The sequence below is a fragment of the Neolamprologus brichardi genome, chromosome 13, assembly GCF_056152115.1.
Source record: "Neolamprologus brichardi isolate AB-2024 chromosome 13, ASM5615211v1, whole genome shotgun sequence".
Lineage (NCBI taxonomy): Eukaryota > Metazoa > Chordata > Actinopteri > Cichliformes > Cichlidae > Neolamprologus > Neolamprologus brichardi.
This window is the reverse complement of record NC_142116.1, coordinates 4,845,984-4,872,135: the sequence shown is the minus strand read 5'-3', so window position 1 is coordinate 4,872,135 and position 26,152 is coordinate 4,845,984. Positions and strand designations below refer to the sequence as shown.

Here is a 26,152-nt window from a genome sequence, read left to right as displayed (position 1 = left end):
TTACTGAAAAGTTTTTATTACAATAGAAATTGGAAAAAAAATGTATAGTACAAAATCCAAGAATGTGCCTAAAATAATTGATGCGTCCTCAGCAGGTGAGGAAGGTCATCCCACTCCTGGAATAGGCACTCTGCCAGAGAGAGAAGATGGACAGCATGTTGTTCAGTAGGGAAAACACATTTAAATTCCTGTCCAGAGTGAATTTCTGACACAAGGTAGAGATTTGCTTCAAATAACTTGTTTTTTCTGCGGGGCGTCTGGTAATAACTAGTTTGTTTAGCAGAGTAATTGTTCTTTTCCTGTAACAAAACAGCAGTTCACAGACGCTTTCTTGTGACAACCAAAATCACAAACATGACTAGTTACTCAGTACCAAAAAAGACCTAATGGTTTGTTTAAAATAATATAAAAATACCTCCCAACAACCCACATTTGTGCACAAAAAACAATGGCTGTGGGAAAATCCTACCTTTGTTTTGACAACAAAGTATGCTGACATTTCAAACAATTACCTTTTTTAAATGTCACATTTGCATTCAACTGAACTTTGAATCCTATTTCACAAAAAGCAAGGAATGCTCGTTTTGACTCCGATCTGGATCGGTGAGCATGAAGGACAAATTAAAGTTATTGATTCAGCAATCAATAACTTTAATCTTACAGGTTAAGACATGTACAGAAAAAGTAAAACATCTAAACCAGTGGTTCTTAACCTGGGTTCGAGCGAACCCTAGGGGTTCGGTGAGTCGGTCTCAAGGGTTCGGCAGAGCCTCCACCGTGACATGCACGGCTCATTTTGTGCACTAATAAAAAACATATATATGTCTTAAATTTGAAAAAAATCATATTTTATTTTTCACTAAAGAGGGGTTCAGTGAATGCGCATATGAAACTGGTGGGGTTCGGTACCTCCAACAAGGTTAAGAACCACTGATCTAAACCAACCCTTTAAATTAAGAGTATAGTATGCAGTAGTTAAACGACGTTTAACCCATGAATTTAAAAAAAAGAAGAAGAAAATCAGCTGTGGAAAGGTTGTGCAAGTTTCTCTTTGTGTACATACCGTGTGTCTGTAGTTGTATCTTCTAATAGCCTCTCGGATGTGACAGGGCTGGATCGCTCCGCTGGGAGGCTCCACTGTAGCCGGACAGCTCTGAAACACAATCATGAGTAATAAGTATTAATACAAATACAACAAATGGAATGTTTTGGATGTTTCCTTTAGGAACGTGGGGTTTTCCATGAGCTGAAAATGGTCACCTTTGTCTTGTGTGTTCAGAGACTTACATTTTGCAATTAACAATAACATCAGTTATTATGTACATTAAGAAAATTAACAGAGGAGTTCATACTCTACATCTGCTCAGAAGACTTTCTCCTAAACATTTGCTTAAAGTCTGACTCAAAATTAGTACAATCAAGGGATTAATACAGCAAAATGTTTGTTATTGTCAGAGCGTTTATTCATTATTCATCATAAGTCCTTCTACAAATATGATCAAGCAAATAAATGTACAATAAATCACAACAATTACTGGCTACTTTAGTTGTACCTGAGGTCCAAACTTTAGACCCATTTAACCCAGACACTCTTGCTTAGATTCAGGACTATTAACATGTGTTTTAATCTCTAGAGTTACACTGAATCTCAGTTAGTTTCATTTAAAATGAAAACCAGTGGTTTGGGATCATACCTGCAGTGACGCTAGTGACTTCTCTGACAACATCCATCATATAAAACAAACATTTATGCACCAGATACTTAATAATAATTTACAAGTTAAAAAGGATGTTTTACAGGGTGTATTTGTGCAGCCAAAAGACCCTTAATCCCCCTACTCTGCGGCATCCTTTATTTCACGGTCGTGTCGATGACGATCTTTTGTTAAGCACACTATAGATCTCATGTAAGGTTATGATACCATTGTGTTGACAAAACCTATCCAGGCAGACAAACACCTTTGCTGAAACCTGCCGCCATAACTAAACTGCCTTTGTAATTTCTCCTGTGCCTTCATGATACACACAGACATTAAACTCATAAGAAACTGCAGCTGGGACTCACCTTTTTACGTTTCCTCTGCCTCGCCCTGCCATCCACACTGCCGTTACCTTGTAGGACGGGCTTTGACGAGTGTGAGGACCCTGGGGTGGAGGGAGGGGTGGCTTCAGGTGAGTCTGGATCCTTCTTCACCTGCTGGGGAGGAAGACGAAAGACAGATGATATTTACTCAGTAATATTATGACGGTAGATTTAGCGATTGATAGGTCTCAATGTGTGATGAAGTGTGTGTATGCACCTCAGCATGTGTGTTGTAGTGGATGTAGCTGGCAGAGATCACATGACTGACTGGATTCGTCTTTGCTGTCATTTCCTGCTTCACCAAGAGCGACAAATCCACGATCTGAACGAAGGAAAAGCATTTTAAAACAGGAGAAAGCTTTTAAATTACACGCACATATGCAGTGTTGGGAAGGTTACTTTTAAAATGTATTCCATTACAGATTACAGAATACATGCCCCAAAATGTATTCTGTAACGTATTCCGTTACGTTACTCAATGAGAGTAACGTATTCTGAATACTTTGGATTACTTAACATATTATCATGCTGTTTACAACTACATGAATGTACTATTGCTGTGATTTATTACTGTTACTGAAGGTCCGCGGCTCCGAACCGTAGTCGGGCTCGTAGCCGAAAACTAGCTTTACTTTGTTGTCTGGGTCAACTTTGCTAGCAAGAGACAAAGAGAGGCGTTGAAAGGCTGCTCCAACGGGACTTATTGTTCCAGAGGAAAACACGAACACGGTGTACAGTCGAGTCTTAATAGCTTACTTACAACTGGGCTCGTCAGGCTCTCTTCTTGGCTGCAGTGGTTATTATTATATTTACATGCTTCCAGCTCCCGTTTTTGCTCGATGACAGCTCGTACTTTTCCTTTTTCTCCCTCCCTCGCTCACAGACACATAACGTGTATGGCAGTCCATTCTCCCTGCAGCACGGACTACACTGCCTATGATGCTACATTCTTCAGAGCTATACCTGTAGCATTCTGCCTATTAGCTTAGCACAACAACAACAACAGGCGCTCTCTCACCCAGGAAACACGCAGAGACCCTGTAACCATGGCAACCGTAACGTTGCCGCCTGGAACAACAGAACGTAGCTGTCAAACAAAACCCAAACAGGCCTGACCCGCCACAATATGAAACAGGAAAGTACCGCCGTGTAATCCATTTATTTCAACAAAGTAACTGTATTCTAAATACCACCTTTTTAAACGGTAACTGTAACGGAATACAGTTACTCATATTTTGTATTTTAAATACGTAACGGCGGTACATGTATTCCGTTACTCCCCAACACTGGACCTATGTGAAGTAATGACTTAACAAGTTACCTGGGCAACAGTCTCATATGCCAGGTATGACAGGATCTCCATGGCCATGCTGTTGGGTTTCAGCTCCAGGCTGCTGCAGTCGAGCCAGTCCCGAAACTTTGAAGCTTTCTTAGCTTGGAGCGAAGACGGGCAAAGTAAGCGCACACGACAAGAGGTCAGACGGGCTTAAAATGCTGAAACTGATCCTGAATCAGGTTTTTACCGTACGTTTTTAAATTTAGAACTGAAATATGATTATTCAATTGGTGAACTAACAGGATAAAAACACAGTCCACAGCTTTATTTGCTTATTTATAAGATGCCCATAAATCATGACTTAGAGCACAGGTAGAGTCCGCATTAAAAAAATATATGCAACATCAAACCGACATGAAAACAAACATTAGCAATAAAATGTAATCCTTTACTCCTTTTGTACCTATGACAGAATCAACTTCCTGAGAGACAGATACTAAATGGGCCGTTTAAAATCTTACCAAAGCTGAGCTGTCGACTCTCACAGAACTCAGCGTACTGAGCCGGGTCCATATTCCGAGTCTGACGCTCCAAACGCTGAAGATTCAAATACACATAAAAACACTTAAATCTATAATCCCAAAAAGTTTCTCCCACTGAAAACGTCCAGATGAGCAGAATCAACTTTTTGGGAAATTTTATCCGGATGATTGAGCATGCGTCAAGGCGTTTTAAATCTATAAGGTCATATATGTGTCATTTACTTTCAAAACAGCCCTACTAATCAATCATTTTCCTGCAGACATCGATGGACTCTGACCTCCATCCTCTCCTGTTTGATGGGGTCTATTTCCTGACGTTCTGCTAATGACAGGAGTTCACCGGTCTGATCCATCCACACCAGGAAGTCCTGGGCCAATCGCTGCCTCCGCTGGTTAGCACCAGCAGTACCTACAGCACCCCATTTGTCACAAAAGACAAAAAAAGAAACACTTAAGATGAAAACCAGAGCTCAGTATTCACTTGGGTTTTGACTGTAGCATTTGAAGCTTTTTTTGTACAAAGTGGTTTCTGAAAAAGTTTGGATGCTGTAAAAATATATATTTTTAAAGATCTGCAAATTATTTAAAACCTATATGTAATTTAAGGTATTGCAAAAACAACATATCAAATGTGGGAACTAAGGTGAATTTTGTATTGTGCAATGTGTAATATGATAATGTTAAATTTCGCCTCTGTCAGTGCGCCCCAGGGCGGCAGTGGCTACAATGTAGCTTTCCATCACCAGTGTGTGAATGTGTGTGTGAATGGGTGCATGACTGGTTGTGTAAAGCGCTTTGGGGTCCTTAGGGACCAGTAAAAGCGCTATACAGATACAGGCCATTTACCATTTAAGCCAACAAGATGGGACAGAACCATGTTTTCCAGTGTGTTGCGTCACTTTTTTAAGCATAAACGTTTGGGAGCTGAAGTTCTTCAACTTAAAATTGGCTTTTTTTGTTCCATAATGTGACACAAGTGTACACAAGCTTAACTTTTTAACTATAGTGCAATGCTGATACGATTTGACATCGCCTTGCAAATGTTAGTAGCAGCAAATGTTAAGCATCAATGGTGCCACTACAGATGTGAAGCCATCACATATATCACTCAGCCTGTGTAAGAGGAGAGCGATCACATCCATAATGAGCTTTAAATTTTAACCAATCAGGCCACAGCACAATTCTGCATCAGTCCATCTGAAAGAAGTGTGAGCCAAGGGGAAAAAAAACAAGTTTTTTCTTATTTAAACTATTTAAATGCTCTTTTCAAAAGTTTTAAATTCTATTTGTGGATGCAGCAACAAGCTGAATGACTCAGAAGTGCTCTTGAGCCCACGCATTGATTTCCACTCCAAAACAGGGTCAAAGGGTTATAATAACATTTAAAAGGCCACTGTGTGTGTGTGAGGCTCCGTGTATACCTGATTCTGCCTGTGTGTCTTCATCGTCAAGAGTCTTGAGTATTTTGGATTTATAATCTCTAAACTGGAGATATTTTAATAATCTCGCCAACTTCCTCTGGTAGTAGATTTTGAGGCGTGAAGATAAAGAACAGAAGAAGGGAAAGGAATTAGTTATTTCAAACCTTAAAAAAAAACATAAAGGAAGAAAAGATTCATGGACATATAGTTTTGAATATTTAATGTTTTTTTTTATTCACGTGTGCATTTTGTACCTTGTCTCGCCTCATCAGGAATAAGATGTCCTCAGGTGAAATAACCCTCGAGCCACGCAGAGCCGCTCCCTCGCAGGCCTGATGCAGCTGAGAAATAAACCAATTGCATCAGTAAAGTCAGAATTAAATTGCACTTATGCTTTAATATAATTACATTTTTTGTGCCATTCAGAGGCTCCGAAATGAGACAGAATCGTGGATTTTTACAGCCACATCAGTTATACATGTAAGGGTTTTATTTGTCTTATGTACTATTATTCAGCCTGTAATTAACTCTTCAGGTGGTTTAGGCTTTGATCTTGAAGTTTGACAGATAATTGTTTCAGCGTTATATTTGTTACGTTGTATGTTACCATAGTAATGAGTTGTGTGTGTACAATATCCTCCACCAGCGCTGCAGTCTCTTGCAAAGGCCTGCGAGCGTCTCCCAGAGCAAACCTGAAAATCAAACACAGCTATAATCATAGTTATGCAGAGCCTTGCAGAGCTTCCAGTGCGTCAGTCGAATCTAATTACACTGCCACGTGTTAAAGAGCTGCTAACTGTTAAAGTCTAAAGTCATAACTCATTAACGTTTCTTAAACTTAGCGCCGGTTGTGCTAACAGCACTCATTTTACACTGCCGCTCTGAAAGATCACTTCTATCTAACTGGTTACTTCTATCATTTTGCATTAATGAAGCCTGCCTCTTACTACCTTCACAAAATTAAAATTACTGTATTTATACACTGTTATTTAAAAGGTAAATATATTACATAATTAATCATAATAAGTAACAAAAAAGCTAAATATATGGTATGGATTTTTTTGAAGAGTAGATTTTCTGCAGAGACAGTATTGAATATAATTGTTTTAACATATCTTTATATTGTAAGTATATATTTTGTACATTATAACACCTGTAAGAATAGTTTTACAGCAATTATATTTATTCTATCATCCATCCCTTTTCAAAAACCATTTATTCACCAAAGGTTTCAGGGAGGCTGAAGCCTCTTCCAGTTGGACAAGAAGCAAAGTACTTTATTTACCAAACAAGAAAAATGCCTTATAAAAACACAGAAATTTACCCAAAATAAATAAATTATGAATAACACATCGTTACTAACTATACAACAGCTAAAACCTGTGAATGGAGAGATATTTTATTAGTAATTTAAAGAGGCATACAAAGCTAAGGAGTTCAGTGAGCTATCTGCAAAGGCCTGGTTAGTCTACCAGCTGTATAAGGTATTTGCTATTTGCCATAACTGTATTGTAATATTGTGAAAATTTGTAATGTATGGTGTTCTAATTATTTTATGTTTTAATTTAGAATGAACAAGACTGTAAAGGTATTCTTCTAGGACCTCCGAAGTGGCAGGCGGCCACGAGGTAATTTTTTGTTGTTAAAGCACAAGTGTTACTTTTGATAGACTGAAGCGCTTAAAGCCTTTGTGTTTTATGTTTGTAGTTTTCATGGCGTTCAATAAATGCAGCGAAGCGCCCGTCTTGAAGAAGCTGTGCCTGTGTTGTCATTTCGGAGTTACAGTCATGTCAGATGGATAAAACCCGACTGAAACTGGGTCACGCAACAGGACGATGACTCCAAGCACAGCAGCAAAACTACAGCACAATGGCTGAAAGAGACGAGAATCAAACTGCTGTAATGGATCAGACCTCAACTCAAGTGAAATGGTGTGAAGAATATGACAGACGGATGAAGTCATACAGAAATCAATTAAATCAAGTTATTGCTGCTAAAAGTGGGGCGTACTTACTTTTTTACAGGTACTGTAAAACGCGCTTTCTCAGATGACTTCAGTCCTTTAAAGCAGCGGTCTTTTTTGCGCCACGGACCGGTTTATGCCCGACAATATTTTCACGGACTGGCCTTTAAGGTGTCGCGGATAAATACAACAAAATAAAACTAGTACCGGTACCGAAAAAAAAAAAGATTTATTCATAACACACGAGAAAAGACCCAGGAAAACCGAGTTAACAATAAAAACGATAACAAAATAACGCTGAAAACCGATAAAACCCTGAAAACTATACATTTCGTACCTGAGCCTCAACTCTCGTGGCCCGGTACCAAACGACTCATGGACCGGTACTGGTCCGAGGCCCGGGGGTTGGGGACCTCTGCTTTAAAGGATGCGTCTCTCACGTTACTTTAAATGGCTTTAATTGCATCCAAATTAAATGTAGCTGGATATTAAAACTTGTTTTGGTACTAACTGAAACATAGCAGGAGAAAAATTAGCAGATACTTTAAGTTGGTAGTGAGATTCAATTCAGCTCAGATTTGTTAAAAATCTGGTGTGACTGCTTGTTTATAAACATTTTACATAAGTAAAGGAATCATCATAAGATGAAAAGCAGTTCTTAATCTGTACGGTATTAAAGAAACTTATTTTTTTAACTATCAACTGTTACTAAACTAAACAAAAACATGATTTATGGTCTAAAAACAAGGCAGAGCTGAAGTTTTGGTTACTTTCCAAATAAACATGCAGCCAGTAAATGTGTCTGTGAATGCCTCTGTTTCTCTCTCACACACACACTAAGGTCAACAGGCCACACATACACCTTGACCACAATTTGGTCAAAACCTCAATTTGCATCCAGAAAGCCACTTCCATGATGGCAGACTAACGTAAACCCACATCCTGGAGCGCTTTCCTTCTCTCATTTCTTCTCTTTCCCACTCTCTCCTTTTATTTCTCTATGAAATACAAACACCACCATTCCCCTTGCTTAATCTCTGCCCCCCAGCCCTTTAACCTGCTCCCTGATTGGTTGTTTGTTGCTCTGTCATACAGGTGAGAGAGGTTTTGGTTTGGGGTTGTGGGCAGGTTGGCCTCAGGTTCGGAGGTTGGCTTCAGACTTTAGGTTGATTTTAGGTTTTGGGGTTTAGTCTGGTTTTAGCCTCTCTGACCACCAGCATCACCTCTCTGCAGCCCACACAAGGTGAGTACAGCAAAAGACACACAACACAAAGGAGGCTGCAGCAGGCATGTGGCTTCTTTAGAAAAAAAATCCTTCAGTAAGAATTTAAATATGACAGTTTTACGTGTAGTACTTCTAAAAAACCCAAGCAGAAAAAGTGACTTCATATTAGAAACTAAGTCAAAAAGTAATTTGTTTACCGGAGTTGTCCAGTTGTTTTTAACTTTAACTTTAACTAACAGTTTTTTTTTTTAACAGTTGTTTTTAACTACATTTTTATTTTTAAAAATCATTTTCCACTTTCACTGATTTATCCACTAATTATTTCCTCGACAACGATGATTTCAGAAAATGGTGAAAAATGCAGATTATTTATTAATGCTGAACCTTCCTGATTATTTCTTCTTTTCTAACTAAAAGGTCCAAAATCTAAATATATGGAGTTTCTTGTCACTTAATACAACAGAATGTGATTATTTTAACCTAGAAGAAAACTAATAATGAAAGAGTTGCTAATAAAAACTGATAAAACATTACATTCTGTATATACTGACCTACTGTCACTTACTGTGAATTTGTAGGAATGTTAATTAGATTTCTTTTTTTTTCTTTTGTGCAGAGCAGTACTTTTGTCCATCAGTCATATTGACTGGTTGTGAATGTAAAGGTTAACTAAATGTCTAGAGACTTCAAGTCTGAACTGATTATCACTCGTGGCTCATGTCTCTGGATACGAGCCATTTAATTTCATACTTTTATGTTTTTGTTTTTCGTTTGTTTTGCTTGACATAAAACCAAATGTTACTTAAAGTTATACTTTAGCAATTAAAAAATAATAATTTCTTGAAATTCTTCTGAACTCTTTGTACAAATGTGTTATATAAAATATTGAAATGAAGGGCTATGTGCTGTTTTCAGGCATCTGTTTTGGATTTGCAAAGTGTCATTAACCACAATGCTAATATTGTGACTCTCTCCTTTAAAAAACAGGTTTCCATGGCTTCAAACAGTCTGTTCAGCAGCCCCAGCCCAATGCTGTACTGGGGTGAGACTCCTTCTCTTTGTTTGTTTGCATGTGTGTGTGTGTGTGTCTTACATCATGCTCTGTAGCTCTGGGATAAAATTGATCCTGGAAGCTGGACGGTCTTTAGAGCTGGAGGGGGCAGAGCCAGCCATGGGACTGCTCATAACCACACCCACCTGATGACAAAACCAAGACAACCACATTAAACTAGAGAGAAAAATTAATTTACAATCTTTTGAGTGAAGAAAAGATCTAACAATATTTTAACTTTTGTTCTCTTTAAATATACTTTATTTACTATAAGGTATACTTTGACTATATATAGTCAAAATATACTATATCTTCTTGTATATATTGACTGTACAAGAAGAGAACACCCCCAATATAAATGTCTGTGTAGGTTCTCAGTCATCAACGTCATCGTAGAAGGCAGCTGGACCTCTTTAGGATTTTAAAGCAGTTTCGCCTCTCAGCCTCCAGAATGATTTCTGATAGCAGTGTTGAATATTCTACTAAAAATCAGAGCGTGTTATAGTTTTCTTCTTTTTTCCCCTCCTTATTAAGGAATGAAATAAGGAATCTCGGTTAATTCTGAAAGCCTGCTTTGGGTCATTACTGCAGACTGAAAAGTCATTCTGTAAGTTAGTGTTCTGGTGTATCCACAGGCATGCTAACATTCATGCAGTTCCAAACACTCTGTCTGTTAATGCCGGCCAAGTTAATGCCAATAAAGTCCCAAGCTGAACAAAGTAACATTCATCTCATCTGCTTGAAAAGTTTCATCTTCAAGTTTAGTGCCAACAACCATAACTTCATTCACACATGTGGATGTTATGTGCCGTCCTTTTCACTGTCTGAATAGAGACAGAAACTCAGCTACCCTGTATATCTGTATAGAACAACTAAAGCAGCTCCAATTAGAAATACTGCAGCTTTTTTAGCTTATTTTTTCATCCTGATCACTGCTGCATCTGAGATTGATCCTCCTGCATCATGTTTTTAATCTATGTGAAGGAACCTGCTGGTTCATGTTACGGCTTTGTTGCACTTGGTCTCTACTTGACAGATGTGTGTGTGTGTCTGCTTTATACAGTGTATGTGTGTGTGTGTGTGTGTGTGTGTGTGTGTGTGTGTGTGTGTTTTAAATTATATAAATAACAATGCTACACTTGTTGTTCACTTTCATGTGGTTTTAGTATTTTGGGATCACTTCATCTAAACAAATCAGAGCACAACAGAAGCCGAGCCAAGAGCCTAAAACAACAAAATAGCAGAACAGAGCTTGGGATAATAAACACAACGTCCTAACACATGTTCACACACATACATAAATATAAAAACACACATACACACTCCTACAGTTGGACAGGTGGTGTGACCGCAGTAACTTCCCCTCCGGCAGTAAAATATGAATAATAATACAGCGCAGTTCCCTCATATTCAAACACTGCGGTGGCTGAAACACAATACAGAAAAGAAAGAAAGGAGAGGCAAGAGGAGGGGAGGCGAAGAGGAGAACCAAAGACACATAGAAAAGCATAAAACAAGTAAAAACTCTCACCAGAGTCTGTCAGAGAGACGCTATTACTGTTAATGTTCTGGTTTTCTTCTGTTTTCGGCGCGATTTGATGACGCAAGGGAGCGCGAGGGTGTGGTAGTTGTAGTTTTCTACACGTCCTGGTCGAAAGGCGCTACACTCCAGCTATGAGCTGTTAAATACAAGGTTAGCAGCTGAGATTAGAGTTGAAGAAGATACACAGCTTAAAGGGGAAGTGTTTATACTCGAATCAGTACTCAGAATTTTAACATATCCACCATAGCGACACAGCTTTAGCAAAATATGCTGTATATCTTTGAGCGCTCTCCTGCGGCAATCTCACTTGTGTGGAGGACCAAACGGTCCAAAATTAAAAAGTAAATAAATTTATATAATTAGTAATGGTTTTACGATATACATTTATGTATACAAATATAACTGGTGTCGGAGTGCTTTAGATTGAGGCAGTAGCTACAATAGCTAACCCTTTATTTAAATTGCCATCTAATATGACTCTGATGTCTGAATCCAAGACTGACTTCAGGAAATAAAAATATATTCAAGTCTAAAATGCATGTAATCTCAGAGAAAAGAACAAAAAATGAAAGACAAAATGGGATAAAAATTGACTTCTTTATTCCTATCATTAAGATCCTGTGGTGAAGTGCCGCCTGTCACCATCAGCCAGCACTCGTCAACTGGATGAACAGGAGCTGAGGTGTCTCCACCAGTGCAGTACAGCTCCACCCAGAGGACTGGTCCCGACCGACAGCCCAAATTTCCTCTGCAGCAGCCTGCCTCAGCACTGGAGGTGTAATAAAACACTACCAAGAGCCTTTACTGTGAGTAATCTACATATACACTGGTGCTATTTTTAAACCAAAATACAGTTTATTCATACTGAAAGAGTAAAAATCCTCTGTTCACAAAGATAAAAGACCTGTTACAATGTTTTTTTTAATTTCTCAGGTTGTTGCCCTGGGGAACGATGTGCCTGATGGCGTGGTTGTGACAGTGATGGCTGGCAATGATGAAAATGTTAGCGCCGAGCTACGTAATGCCACAGCCACCATGAAGCAAGGCTGTGCCCACTTCAACGACCTCCGCTTCATCGGCCGCAGCGGCAGAGGTATACAAACAGATACATGCAGCACTGTTACAAGTTATTCATACTCGTTTGTCAATAAACAAGAGGAAAGACTGTAGCCTGCCATCTTTACCACCTCTGTCTACGCTGTTTACACTATTTGCAATTGCAGTGCCCTGCAATCACACAGTTAAAACATTTAGTTGTTGTTATATGTTTATTTTAAATATTTGAATACCCGTAAAGTTAGATCAATAATCAAGCTATGGAGCCAGAATTAATTAACTCTAGTTAATTAATTTGTTTCTTAATCAATAACATCAGAGCAAAACTGAGTAAAAGAAAGCAAATCATGTGTAATCATGAGCACATTTAAATAAATTAAAAAGCCATAAGATTTAAAAGAAATAAAGAACACACTAAATACAATTAAGAGTATTAAAAATAAATTAAAATACAATAGAAATAACGCTGGATAAAGTACATTAATAAGTGAAAAGTTTTGAGCAGTCAAAAAAAACAGTGAATAAGACAAAAAATTTGATTCAGTTAAGTAAATAAAAACAAAGTAGGCAAAAGTATACTCAACTAGTTTCATGTGTGCATATGTTTTATTATCGTTTTAAAGGTAAGAGCTTCGCCTTGACGATAAACGTGCTGACATCACCTCCTCAGATCGCCACCCTACACAGGGCCATCAAGATTACCGTGGACGGACCACGGCTGCCCAGACGTTAGTAAATACGAGCGAAAACAGTATGATTGGATCAATTCTGAGGTGATCCGGGCAGGTTTTAACTTTATTTCTTCTGATCTCAGGTCAGAGGCAGAAGGAGATGAAGGCTGGAGTTTTTAGGCCCACCAGCAGCATCAGTAGCAGCACGGCTTCATCAGGTAAGACAGAAAATGTCACAGCAAGAATGACACAGCAAGGCCACTTAAAATCAAAAACTATGTTGTTCATTTGTAATTTTAGTTTTTAGAAAGAAAACTTAATCTTATGAAACAGTAGTGGGGCGTGGTCATGCTCATGTCACATGACAGCTGAGCAAACAACAAAAGAAGACAACGAGTTCTGGAGAAACACTGATGTTGATGCTTCTTGTCTCGCTTCAGAATGCAGATCCTTTCCTTCCACCTCTCTGTGGATGAATGAGTCCTTTCTGGGCCCAGTGACCTCTTTGGCATCTTCATTCGCTCCTACGCCCAGAATGCACCACCTGCCTGCTCTCCCTTACTCTACCCAACCTCCTCCATACAGTTCCTATCTGTCTTCTCCTCCTCCTCCCCCCGCTCCGCTCAGCCACAGTGGTCCATTCCAGGCTGGCAGCTTCCACTACGGGCCCAACCAACCATTCCAAACCACAGGGGAGGACCGCAATGTTGTCACAGCACTGACCAATTACATTGAAGGGGCATGTCTTTCCATGAGAGGGGAGGAGCCTGTTTGGAGACCTTATTGATGATTGGATGTATTATTTTAGCATAATGTAAGCATTTAACCAGTTTTAATGTTTTTCTATCTTTTTTCTTTCTTTTTTTCTCAGAATAAATCCTTAAACCTTGATATTTTGTAAACTGTTATTTATTAAAACAACATTTGTATATATTGTGTTGAACAATGAATAATAATAAAAAATTCGATAGTTGCTTCTCACGCTCATTTTTATTAGATAAAAAATGATACAAAAAATAGCTTTCACTATCAAAACAGTTAAAGTAGTATCTCATTACAAACCCCAAGAAAACAAACAGCATTGGGATCAGTTTGTTTGTTTCACTGATCATAAGAAATTAGATTTCATAAATACTTGTTCATTAATACAGAGGGAAATCAAAGTTTAGACAGAGTTATCAATCAAAAAATGAAAAAACAAAACAAAAACGTGCTCATGTGCTCTTCAAAAGCCAGAAAATATAATTCCATTCTTTAAAAGTATAAAGCAATCAATAACAAATTAAAAACATTTTTTAAAAACGGGTTGTGTATTAGCAACCAACTTGAGCGTATTAAATTCAGGAAACAAAATAAGAGGTAGAATAATGTTTAGAAGTGATTTAACAGTTCACACAAATAAAATGTGTTGAATCATTCATAAGAATCATAACAACAGCTATTTAAACTAAACCTGTTCCTCATGTTTGGAGCGGAAGGCCGCTCAGCTGATGACTGGCTGTTGTGACTCAGGACCTCAGTTCTGCATGGTGACAGATGCCTGAAACAGGTAAAAGAGACGTTCATTGGTATAAGTTTAAACACTATCTACAGGTAGTGTTTAACCCTTCGGGCAGGTCATGGCGGACATGCGATAGTTCACGCTAACGTCTATTCCAACGTAGGAAGTGTTATGAACAGCTGATCGGATCGGCAAAGCGTGTTTCTGGAATATTATGTTTTTGTTGCTGCAAGTGCTTTTTATGCAGTTTTTGCAAAGCTATACGTGGAAGGAAACTGTGACCTAGATCAAGCTGATGGCATAAGATGTAAGTAAAACTCCTCCGGTTTCATATGCAAAAAAAATTATTGCGCTAGCTTATGTGGTTGCAGTGCTACCGGGATTTAAAAGTAGTTGCGCAAAACGGAGCGTGCCCGCTCTGACCGGTTTTAAAGGGTTAAACTTATACCAATCATGTGTGCATCACATTACTACAGAAGATTTTTGTAGTTGTACATTTAAATGACTTATTTAAGTTAATAGTTTTAATTAATAAAAAATATTCAATCAACAATTATTGAAAACCAGGCAGTGGTTGTGCCTTTCTGTTAAACTCCCTTATTCTGCATTTTAATGCATTTATTTATTCAGAAGAAATAAATGTATTTTTGCCACTCTGGTCTAAATTTGAGTAACTTTTATGTTGAGATTAAACATCTCTGTGAATAACAATTTAAAGGTTAATAATATTGTTTCAGGAGAGACTGTCGACCTGTAAAGCATTGAGTTCAGCCACCCTCCTGCTCCACTCTTCCTCGGTCATTTCTTCATCTTCTCCTCCTTCATCAGTATCTTCATCAACCTGATGCTCTCCTGAAATACATGTTGCAAAGATAAACACAGCAGCGGGCAGAAACGGAACAAATGCAGCAGTCATACAATACGACTACAGTGTTTTTATGTGAACTCGCACCATTGCAGGTCAGAGCGGTGCACACCCAGTTTCCGCAGGCGCACACACACTTGTTGCACTCCATCTGAGTTTCAGCTCCATCCTCAAAGACCTCGTCGTCCAGAGCGCACTCTACACACATAAAACACAATGTAATAAACACAAGAACAGCTGACTTTCTTGTCCTTAAAAAATATAAAAAGTTTCAGTTTTCAGTTTTTAATAAAAATTCTTGTAAAAGGATCAGATGCTGTAAAATGTGTGAAAATACATTAAAATAGTCCAAAATATGTGCTCTTCTTCACATTATCCAAAACTTTGCTTGGCTGATTCTAGTCCGTGAGTCTTGTGTTCGACACTCCTGATGTAGATCATACATTGAGTTAAACATACTGTAGTGGCGGCACTCCGTCTCTATTTCACTCTTCTGTACCACCTTTAGGAGTCAGTCCAGCAACATGCATTTGAAACGCGAGCAAGTCCAGGTACTTTTCTTGCAAAAACGATATTTATTGAAGCTTTTAGTTTACATGGCAAGACTCGGTCAAAAAACTGTGTTGCTTCCAGCTTATCCGACTCCCCAACTACGTAATTACAGTGTGCTGGAAGCCCAAAATACTAAAAAGCGCATTAGAATGTCGCACTTCTATATTCTATACCTTTAACAAAACAGTATTTTGAAATTAACTAGAAACCGTATTCTTAACATCAAACATGTATATTTCTCCTCTAATCATTTTACAAGTACCAATAAAATTAACCTTTAATTGGCTCTTACACATACTTTGCCACTAAGTATGTGTTTGTGTAATTATATGTTCCTTTTTTAGAATCAAGAGGGTTTATACATACATCCCTAAGTAGTAAACTCTTTGTTCGAGTAAATAATAGTCTTCAAATATTAAACAGTGTTAGGATAAATCCAAAGTTGAATACAATGGAGAAAAGCAAATAGAAGTCTTATAAAAATGTCAATCACACAAACACAAAAAGTGTCCAGTTTCATACTCTTATGTTGCTGCTTGTGTGTATGCATGTTTACTTCTCTCAGTTGGGTGGTAGGTGGGCGTAAGACAGTTGATAAACTCAGTCAAACTCAGCTTCCAGTCAGCATTTTCATCCGACAGCTCGATCAAAGCATCGACACACAGAGATCTAAGAAAAAGAAAGAAGTAAGAGACAAAAGACTGGAGAAGTCTGGATATGGAGTTTTAACAGCCATTTAATTTCTAAAATGATGTGCAAAATGTGTGCTGCAATATACAAACAAAACAACAAAACAAAACAATTAGAAAAAACTAATACCTCAGCAGCAGGTTAGTCTGCAGAATGTCTGAGTATGTGATGTTGAGTGCCGTCTCATTGTGCTTCAGGAATCGCAGAAATTCATTCGAATCAAGCTGTGAATCCCCATCATCATACGCCTGTGACACAAAAACACCATCAACAACTGCATTCAAAATCTTTTACCTCCTTTAGTTATTCACAGATATTCTCATATATTACTTCTTCTCTAACTAGGAAGTGAATATATTAAGAATGACTACGCAAGCAGTCAGTGTCAGAATCCATGTAAGTTAATAAATGGTTATAATTAGGGATGCACCGATACCGGTATCGGCCTCGATACCACATTTTCTAAAGTACTCGTACTCATTAAAAGTCCCCCGATACCAGGGACCGATACCACGGTCTGAGACCTGTCTATGTTTGAGCGGCATGTAAGGGGTTAATCACAGGCCCCGAGTGCCCGCCCCCAGGCCCCGAGTGCCCGCCCCCAGGCCCCGGCTGCAGCCAGTGTTGCCAACTTAGCGACTTTGTCGCTATATTTAGCAAGTTTTCAGACCCCCTAGCGACTTTTCTAGAAAAAGAAAGACTTTTCTAGAAAAAGTCGCTAAAAAAAGACGTGAAAGCGCATATCGCTTTTACTCTCAACAAGCAGCGGGTGCTGTAACACAGTCAGTTCTTCTTTTACTCTTATGCTGTTTTGTGAATCAGGTTTAAAACTACTTATAAACACACAGCCACAAAGTAACTCTACCAGAGTGCCTATTTCGGGTCACTTTTGCCGGTCCAAGCCCGGGTAAAGGAGCAGGGTTGGAATTGTGACATTACAAAAAACAATAATTGCTAAAAGAAATTTAATTTGTAGTTCTAAATAAATTCTAAATGCATTTAGGACGTTTTTTGCTCACTTTATGTCTCTTCCACGATGTTATTTCTCTCTCCAGCAGCGTAGGTTACAATTACATTAGCATGACCAATTATGCAAATTAGGTGATGACTCATTTAGCGACTTCTAGCGACTTTTAGGACAACCAATAGCGATTTTCCTTACTGAGGAGTTGGCAACACTGGCTGCAGCTCAGAGCTGGGAGAAGGCGAGGCGAGACATATCAGCCGTGTGGAACTATTTCAAAGTGAACGAAGACGCGAAAACAAAGGCGGACTGCAAATTGTGCTCAGCGAAATTGTCCAGAGGAGGCTCTAAAGGTAGCGCATTTAACACAAGCAATTTAATCAAGCACCAAAATCCCAACACGAGTACAAAGAGTTTACCCACGCTTATTTACCCGTGCTTATTAGCACAGAGGAGCATAGCTGATGCTATAGCAGTGGGACGGAAAATAGTTGGGCATTTTAAACAATCCGCCTTAGCCTACTCCCGCCTCGAGGACATTCAGGGACAGCTCAACCAGCCAATAAAGAGACTGCAGCAGGACGTACAGACGCGCTGGAACAGCACGTATTACATGCTCCAGTCCCATGTCATCCCAGCTGTGACTGTGCTAGTGAGACTTCTAAACAGAGAAACAGACGAACAAATTTAAAATTAAATTTTGTTTTTTTATAATTATTTATTCTGTAATATGTTGCATACAACATGCTTTTCATTTTAAATAAATGTTCTTAATTACAAACTAGTCCCTTGTTTGTTTGTTTTTTGTTAAATTATAGGACTAAAGCTGTTACCTGCAAATTTAAATCATGTTTTTATTAAGTACTCGGTATCGGCGAGTACTGAAATGCAAGTACTCGTACTTGTTTCCAAAAAAGTGGTATCGGTGCATGCCTAGTTACAATAATGGTATATCATAAGGCTGAAGCGATGCAAGATAATAAGCTAAAATGTATCATTTCTTCCTACAAGTGACTAACAGATACATTTGTAATTATTATACAGTGTATGAAGTATTCACACCTGAAAATATGTCTGAAGGATGTCACCGGCTGATGTGTTTGAGGCCAGATCTTCAGCTTCTTTCTGAATCCACTGGATCACTCTCTGTCTCATCCAGTCACGATCAGATAGGAAACACACGACTGCAAGCGCGAAGCGTGAAAAAGAGACCGGCTTTAGACAGCCACTCAAATTTGCTGATTTGTGTATAAATGTGAAATATTTCGTGACTTACTGGGGCTCACATCGGCCTTTGTTGGTTTCTCTGCAAATAGAAACACACACAAATCCTTCATGACTGCACAAGCTTCACTCAAAGCTTGAAGAGTTTGTGGATACTGACCCAGACAGTGTCCTCTGTGCTCCACGTGTATCTTGGTCTGGGTGATGCAGGCGTCTCTGTGCAGTTCACAGTGATTCCTGTAGGATTTTCCGTTGCTGCCACACACCCAGTGCTCTGACACGTCACACTGCTGCAAAGGAAACAAAAGAGGCTTGTCAATAGAAGATTACCAAAAAATGGTAGCTGCAGAAATATTACCTGCAGTCTTTCCCTAAACTAATACAGATGTACACATTTACAAGTACGCATGTTTGCTAGTAGTCAGTACCTTTACCTGTAAACAGCGACAGACTGGTTCTCCTCGGTCAGTCGATACACACTCTCTACCTGCACCGCAGAAAGTCCTGGCACACACCGACTCATCCTAACACAGAAGAACACACACAGGGACAAAGACATTGTCATCGCAGTGAAGAGAATTGGGAAGAGTGGAGGAATAATTTGGGGTGGGTGTGCTCCACATTCCAGATGGTGACCTTTGACCTTCGTCTGAAAGGCCACATGGCACGTTGAATGACCATGACTTTCTCCCTCTCTCGCACGCACAAACACACACAGACAAAATGTATTGGAGCAGCTGCGCAGCGATGCATCTCATTTTAAATTCTGTCTTCTTCAGGACTTTTTCATTGTTTAGAATTTAAAATTTAATTTCACCACCTCCATTTCTGAGTGAGACAAAAGCTGATTTATCAACAAATGTCCATTTAAACCCAGTTACATATTAAAGGAACTGAAAGAATTAAATGTGAATGTATAGAAAATAATATATTAAACACCAAATTAAGATGCAGATGATAAGTAAAATGTTGTTATAACCAATGTAAATATAGGCAAAGCACTGTTATAATATATTGTAATATCATTAAATATTTATATAAATATTATTTTAGGCAATTTTAATAAACTTATTCAAAAGCCAACATTTTGGAGGCAAATGAGAAATGCTGAACAAAAATGATTATAATGATAAAAATAAAATAAAATAAAATAAAATAATAATAATAATAATAATAATAATAATAATTATTATTATTATTATTATTATTATTATTATTATTATTATTATTATTACCTACCTGTCGGTAGGTAATCAGTACAACATAAACTTACTAAAAGTTCATAAAGCTGAAAAACAGACGAGATTCAAATGATAATTCTCAGTAAGTTCATCATGTTTATGATATGACAAGCCAAGATTTCCTTTTCAAAGTGTTCTTAAAGAGACAGTGAATTATATAAAGCAGCAATAAATACTCAATACACAGAAGAACAAAATTACACTCTGATTTCTGACATTCCTCTTTATTAACAGGATGGAAAACCTGAAAACTTTTGTATGAAAACATTTTTGAAATCATGTATTCCCAAAGCTCTACCATAAGGACATCTGAACTCAGGCTCCAGCAGTAATCTTCACTTTGATCTGAGGACAGTCTTTGAAATGAAAGAGGACTGCACAAACTCGTCACTTTAAAAAAATGTTCTCTGTCTTCACTCCCAGATTGTTCTACACAAAGACACAGAAGGGTGCACACACACACACACACACACACACACACACACACACACACACACACACACACACAATAGGTACATCTGTCGCCTGTGGCTGTCCAGCTGACACCTGCTGCACTGAAAACCTGCTGTTAGCAACCAGCTGACGGTACGGAACACACACACACACACAAACACCGCAGTAATGTTTTCGGTGTAATTATGAGTATATGTCTTATTTACTTTGTTTGGCTGCAAAACAAGCTTCTGGATTTGTTCTCTCTTTTATATTTTCTCTTCTCTTTCCTTCCCTTAGTCAACCTCATTATTCTCTTCTCTAACAATCCTGTGCTTCTTCTGCATGAATATTGTGTAGATTTTCAATTCTGCAGTAATCCATTTTTCCCTTAAAAGTCCTTTTGGATTCTGTTCTGTCTTTTTTGTAACATTTTTGCATTAAAGTTCTGATTTATTGTATTTTTTCATTTTTTTCCTGATGTATTTTCAGTAATTGGCTGTCGTGTACGACATATACATTTAAAAAGACATGTTGGAGTTACTCTATTCACATTTTTCAAAAAGTGTTTTTATCTCATGATTGTTGAAACCTTTGAATTAAAGTAAATTTTAATGTGTGTCACCATATTTTTTTAATCTTCTTTCAAAGGAAACTTAAAAAAAGTTGCCATGGAAACTTCTTTTGAAACAAGCTTACTCATAGCAGAGTGTGTTTTCACCAAAATTACAGGTGGAGGGAGTGCGAGACACACCTGAGGACCTGTTCTATATTTCTGTGGGTTTCTATGTTACCTTAAAAAACATTTGCACAAAACACATGCAGACACGTTCCTAAATCATGATTACCTCAACATATGCAAGCACACACCTGCCCGTAAACATCAGCTACTAACTAGTGAGTATTAGCAACAACAACAGTAACAACAAAAGCTTTTTTAGTGTAATATTAAACATGTTCTCATTAGTACTTAAACATAATAGAGCACTATAATTATCCCGTACACTTCTCTCAATTTCCATTTTATCAAAATAAAAACAAAACGACATATTTTCAGCAGTGAGTTTACCTTGGAAAGGGGAGAGGAGGACACAGAATGAAAGAAGAGGAGGAACTGCAGCAGGAGCACAGAGATGGTCAACATCTGAAGTGGACAGGAGTGGAACAATCATGATGCTGTCCAACAATAACAGAAGTAAAGCTGCACTGTAATGCATGATACCATCAGTAATGCTACTGTATAATAGCAGTGAAGACTGAGTCTGATCATACTTTGTTCAGAAATTGCTGCAATCAGCCTGTAAGAACCAACTTGCCTGTATCCAAATTTCACTTTATAGCGAGTCTGTTCAAAGCTAAACACCCAAACTTCCAAAATATCCTCATGTACCTGCATAGATGATGAGTTTATATCCAGCAGTGATCGGTGAAGACTCCTGCTTTGTTCTGCTTTGTTCTGCTTTGTTCTGCTGAAAAATGACAGCATGGTATGAGGAGAGAGAGAGAGAAAGGGAGCAGAGGAGGAGGAGTGATGCAGGAACAGAAAGAAGACCAGCTGTCCAGAGTCACCCCCACCCTTCTACACCCCCAAGCCTCAGAAACACATAAAAACCCCACTTGTCTTCTGTGGTAGGAATGATGAGTTAAAGGCACGCAACATGTTCAGACAACTTTAAACAGTGACTGACAGATGCAGGAAAAAAAGAGTCACTGCCGACAATTTTCAGTAAAAAAAAAAAAAAGTGCCACTGTTTTTTTTCACAAATTATATTTATATGTATTTATGAATATAGATTTATGTTTTATATAATCTAGTTTTAAATGTTTATTTATATTTATTATATTTTTATGTATTATATTCTTTATTATATTTTATTTATTTATTTATTATTAGATAATTAAACAATTTCTCTGGACTTAAGATACAAGGTTTTTGTGTACAATCTCGATTCTAATTATTCAAATTAATAAAGAAAATATTCTCCAGCTGTTACTTTTTACTATCACTGACTTTTCTGCCCTGTTTGGCCTCTGTACCCTTCAGTTTCTCAGTACCACCAAGTGAAGTAAAGCATTTGCATTTTTTAGTGCTTCTGTATCTAAATGCCATCAATAACAACACAGGTACTGCATGCTGGCGCAGCTTTTCAAACCACTATCAGTAGTTACATTAGTAACACCTCTGCCCTCACTTTTACAACAGGCAAAAATGTTTATAACACAACAGGAAGACATAAAATGTAGCCTGTGCGTGATGAGGTAGTACCACACTGTGACCAGCAGAGGGCAGGCTGTGTGTCTTTCACTTGTCAGGCAAATGTGTAAAGCAGTTCACTAGGCATCCACATATTACTTAAAAAACAGGATGGTGAATGAAACAAACAGTCCCACACAGACTATTTCTACCAACCTGCCCTCATAGATAAGTGTAAACCCTACGACTCTTACCAGCACACTGAGCGATAATGAATGGGATTCGGGAGGCAGATGTGCTAATCTTTAATCTTAAACGTAAGCATGCAGAAAAACTGTGCCCAGGAGGCCATAACTGTAACTGGGGGAGAGTCATGAGACCATAGATGGATCCATTCTTCTTTATGAAGTAGGTGTCATCATTAGTTCCAAATGTTAATCACAAAATATCAATCATAAAAACCATAAAAATGTCATATAAATCTTCAAGATAAAGATAAGATATTTAGTGTGTGCTTTTAGCTAAGAACAGTATCATGTGAACAAAACTGGAACAAACTTGGATCATCTTGGTCTGATCAGCCCATATAACAGCGGCAACAGTCACATGTGTTTCTAGACTAAGATAAGGACACAAGGAGACAGTAGGCAGCACCTGTTTTAGTGGATAAGTGTTTGAAATTAAATATTAATTCATCTGAAAAGTCTGGCCATATTAGAAAAAAAAGTATTTTTAGTTGAATTGCACTTAGTTTTTTTAAATATTTGATTTTGGAAATGATTGTTGTAGGCTTCTGTTCACAGTGTGACCTTTCCCATAACAAAAGTCTGTAGCTCCAGCACTGTGTTAACATTTTGCTCGACTTTGTCATCCCTCTTGGAGCTTCCTCTCTCTCGGGTGTGACAGTCAGCTGTTTGTCACAGGAGGTGCTGAGGTTCAGATAAACCCAACCTCCCGGTGTGCGCTGCCACACCACTGGAGTGCTTCTTAAAAATAGCCGGGAGCAGTCAGCCAGAGTGTTAACATCATTTTTCTGTGTGCGTGTGTTCTTTTAATGGAAGGTATGTTATCGTTGTTCCCATTAGCTAAGAGATAGCAGAGGTGTGATGCATCCAAAACACTCCGAAATGGATACACACCAATATGCAGTTCACACACAGCCACACATACAGACACAATTTAAAGAGGAGATGATGATAGGAAGTAAATGTTTGCCTGTACTCTTTCTGCATTTCATCACTGAGTCTCTGAGAGTTTATTGGTTCATTTTACAGTTTTAAACAGGCCTGCATTCATTATTCGGACCACTAATAACCAGTGTTGGTCAAGTTACTTGAAAAAAGTAATCAGTAACTAATTACTGATTACTTCCCCAAAAAATTAATCCCGTTACTTTACTGATTACTTATTTTCAAAAGTAATTAATTACTTAGTTACTTTTTAAAAACACGATTTACAACCTGAACAGGTAATAAAGCGATAGATCTTTCAGCCCAATTCTACTTTTTCTGCATAATCCATCATACAAAATGTAATCAAATGGAAAAGTCTCTTTTTAAAACTTGTTTTATTAGTTTTAATCTTTTAACTTTATGCATCAAGCAAAAATTTAATTATATGCAACATTCTCTGACTGGAAGAAATTTGTTTAATATTTAAACCTATTTTCTGCACATTCCAGCTCATAAAATATATATTTTTTTGTGTTTACACTCAGTCTTTCAAATAGATGCAAGTAAAACACAGCAGAAAATAAATAAAGTCAAAGACTAGCAGTCCTGTTGCTCTATTTTCACCTGTAAAGCAGGAGTAGGGTAGGCGGAGGTTTACCCTGGTGCAGGTGTGCCGCAGCGGTCAGTGGAAGAATCCGCGAGTTTCTCTGTGAGTTTCCCATTACGTCGTTGCGCACTCGGTGCTTGCTCGGAAGTTTAGGGGGTTTTTTCGCTGTAAAAAGAAGTTTTCTTCCCACGCACAACGGACACTAATGTTTTTGTCTCTTTTTATGGAATCAAACTCAAAGTAAGGTCAGTACTTCCAGGCTTTAAACGCTGCACGCTCATACTCTCTCCCGCACTTGATATATTATCCACTGTTGATCTGCACACAGCTGTTGTCACGAACGTCGCACTCGCTTACGTCACTGTCATGAGACATTCTCGCAAAAAAATCACGGTTTTAGTAACGCAGTAACGCAGCGTTCCTACGGGAAAGTAACGGTAATCTAATTACCGTTTTTGCAATAGTAATCCCTTACTTTACTCGTTACTTGAAAAAAGTAATTGGATTACAATTGGATTGCCCATCTCTGCTAATAACACCTATCTAGTTTTTATACCTTCTCAAATATTGACTATACAGGAATTAAATTTAAATTTTCTGCATCAGTGTCTTGATTTTTTTCATTTTATTTATTTTCTCTTCTTCATATGTCTACATATAATTTGACACTTTAGAGATATTCTTCTTTTTCTTAAATATATACATCTCCTTTTTCAAGCTAAGAGGAAATCCTTGTTTCTCTAGAGGCTAACGTGAGGTGATCACTTTTACTTGGTAAACTGTGATGACCTCACATTAGTCGACTTTCTGTGTGAGAAAGTTTAGGAAAACAACTGCTTGTTGGGTGAGTAATGACAAAGCACCAAAAGTGGAAAAGAGTGTAATTATGCTTGAAGTTGTCTTTTTAGTTAAATTCTTTTAATTGTCTTTTAATTCCTTTATGAATAAGGTGACACAAACATGTGTCAGCAAGTTTCTTACCAACACCATGTTTTTGGCCACATTTGCATGTATGTCATTTTGTCCTATGAACACAATAGCTAAAAAAGTTTTGAATGGATTCTGATAAAAGTTTATTGTGTAGAGTGGGGTCATGTTAATAATCCATTACAACTTGCCTTACATCCACTAAGGTCGTCAAGGCCAGCTTGATGACTTATTGGTTGAAAATTGACAGAAAACCTTTTAGAAACTTGGGAACTATGATTCATCTTAGATTTAACCTCTGACCTCTCTTTCAAGGTCAATAAACTTACCTCAAGGTCAAAGGGATACAGAGCTATTTAAAATGAAAACAGGTTTTCAGACTGAGGCAAACATGTTGGCATTGGATACTTTTTGTGTACATTACAGAAACAGGTTCCATCACCATTTAAATGCATTTAAATGCATAAAAATTTGCTGAAGGGATGATCTGATATCGTCGTGTTGGTGTTGTTCCCAGATTATCATGAAAATGTTGTTCCAGGTTCAACATCGCAAGTGACCAATCACATTATTGTGACGTTATTCTTTTGCGCGCCAAGCCATTCGTGCATTTATGAAATTCCAATGTTGCAAGGACAATATCAATTCTGCTTACCGTTTATTAAAGGGTTAGGGTCAGGGTCAGGGTCTGTTGATTGGCGGACAGAGGCGGTTTCTTGCAGCTTAAGTACAGTTTTTGGTTTTATGGCGGTTTTTCCCGAAGTCACAAAAGTATGACATCACAACAGTCTGATTGGTCACTTGCAATGTTGATCCTGGAACAACATTTAGTATGATGATCTGGGAACTACACCAACACGACGTTATCAGATCATGCAAATTTGAAGACATGTACGAAGTACTAATTTCTTTTGAAAAACAAAATAAACTTATACTATTTACTTAGCAAATC

At 38.0% G+C, this 26,152-nt stretch overlaps 3 protein-coding genes across 7 annotated transcripts; 1 reads left to right on the top strand and 2 right to left on the bottom strand.

The window, feature by feature from the left end:
- supt3h (SPT3 homolog, SAGA and STAGA complex component) lies at positions 1-11,149 on the bottom strand. Of its 3 annotated transcripts, none has more exons than XM_087850008.1 (12): positions 11,093-11,149; positions 9,604-9,707; positions 5,930-6,014; positions 5,577-5,663; positions 5,323-5,419; positions 4,180-4,310; positions 3,881-3,956; positions 3,405-3,517; positions 2,301-2,405; positions 2,066-2,197; positions 1,064-1,153; positions 1-130 (listed from the first exon to the last, which is right to left on the bottom strand). In XM_087850008.1, exons 2-12 carry the CDS (start codon positions 9,693-9,695, stop codon positions 89-91), a joined length of 1,050 nt encoding a protein of 349 aa, XP_087706134.1. In that variant the 5' UTR covers positions 9,696-9,707; positions 11,093-11,149; the 3' UTR covers positions 1-88. The 3 variants fall into 3 exon arrangements, with proteins under 3 accessions (XP_087706134.1, XP_087706136.1, XP_087706135.1); XM_087850010.1 differs by having other exon boundaries at positions 2,066-2,194; XM_087850009.1 differs by lacking the exon at positions 11,093-11,149 and adding an exon at positions 10,881-10,999.
- On the top strand, positions 9,298-13,705 carry runx2a (RUNX family transcription factor 2a). Its single transcript, XM_087850011.1, has 6 exons — positions 9,298-9,552; positions 11,720-11,910; positions 12,038-12,197; positions 12,784-12,888; positions 12,975-13,049; positions 13,272-13,705. Exons 1-6 carry the CDS (start codon positions 9,411-9,413, stop codon positions 13,616-13,618), a joined length of 1,020 nt encoding a protein of 339 aa, XP_087706137.1. The 5' UTR covers positions 9,298-9,410; the 3' UTR covers positions 13,619-13,705.
- Positions 13,706-13,807: 102 nt separating this feature from the next.
- LOC102776733 (follistatin-related protein 1-like) lies at positions 13,808-21,762 on the bottom strand. Of its 3 annotated transcripts, none has more exons than XM_087849678.1 (11): positions 21,691-21,762; positions 21,370-21,444; positions 19,062-19,151; positions 18,788-18,917; positions 18,680-18,709; positions 18,466-18,587; positions 16,569-16,687; positions 16,306-16,418; positions 15,285-15,395; positions 15,084-15,184; positions 13,808-14,371 (listed from the first exon to the last, which is right to left on the bottom strand). In XM_087849678.1, the coding sequence occupies exons 1-11, from the start codon at positions 21,694-21,696 to the stop codon at positions 14,348-14,350; spliced, it is 921 nt and encodes a 306-aa protein (XP_087705804.1). In that variant the 5' UTR covers positions 21,697-21,762; the 3' UTR covers positions 13,808-14,347. The 3 variants fall into 3 exon arrangements, with proteins under 3 accessions (XP_087705804.1, XP_087705805.1, XP_087705806.1); XM_087849679.1 differs by having other exon boundaries at positions 21,370-21,476; positions 21,691-21,735; XM_087849680.1 differs by lacking the exon at positions 21,691-21,762 and adding an exon at positions 21,573-21,627.
- Positions 21,763-26,152: the final 4,390 nt, after the last annotated feature.

Bases quoted from the DNA above. Each gene is read 5' to 3' on its own strand.
- runx2a (XM_087850011.1), top strand. From the start codon at position 9,411: ATGTGCTGTTTTCAGGCATCTGTTTTGGATTTGCAAAGTGTCATTAAC. The intron at 9,553-11,719 runs GTGAGACTCCTT...CCTATCATTAAG, and splicing joins CAGCCCAATGCTGTACTGGG to ATCCTGTGGTGAAGTGCCGC. The intron at 13,050-13,271 runs GTAAGACAGAAA...GTCTCGCTTCAG, and splicing joins TAGCAGCACGGCTTCATCAG to AATGCAGATCCTTTCCTTCC.
- supt3h (XM_087850008.1), bottom strand. From the start codon at position 9,695: ATGAGCAGTCCCATGGCTGGCTCTGCCCCCTCCAGCTCTAAAGACCGT. The intron at 2,406-3,404 runs GTAACTTGTTAA...TCCTTCGTTCAG, and splicing joins CATATGAGACTGTTGCCCAG to ATCGTGGATTTGTCGCTCTT. The intron at 2,198-2,300 runs GTGCATACACAC...CTTCCTCCCCAG, and splicing joins ACTACAACACACATGCTGAG to CAGGTGAAGAAGGATCCAGA.
- LOC102776733 (XM_087849678.1), bottom strand. The intron at 18,588-18,679 runs GTAAGTCACGAA...TCGCGCTTGCAG, and splicing joins AAAGGCCGATGTGAGCCCCA to TCGTGTGTTTCCTATCTGAT. The intron at 16,688-18,465 runs GTGTGAATACTT...TTTGTGTCACAG, and splicing joins TCCTTCAGACATATTTTCAG to GCGTATGATGATGGGGATTC.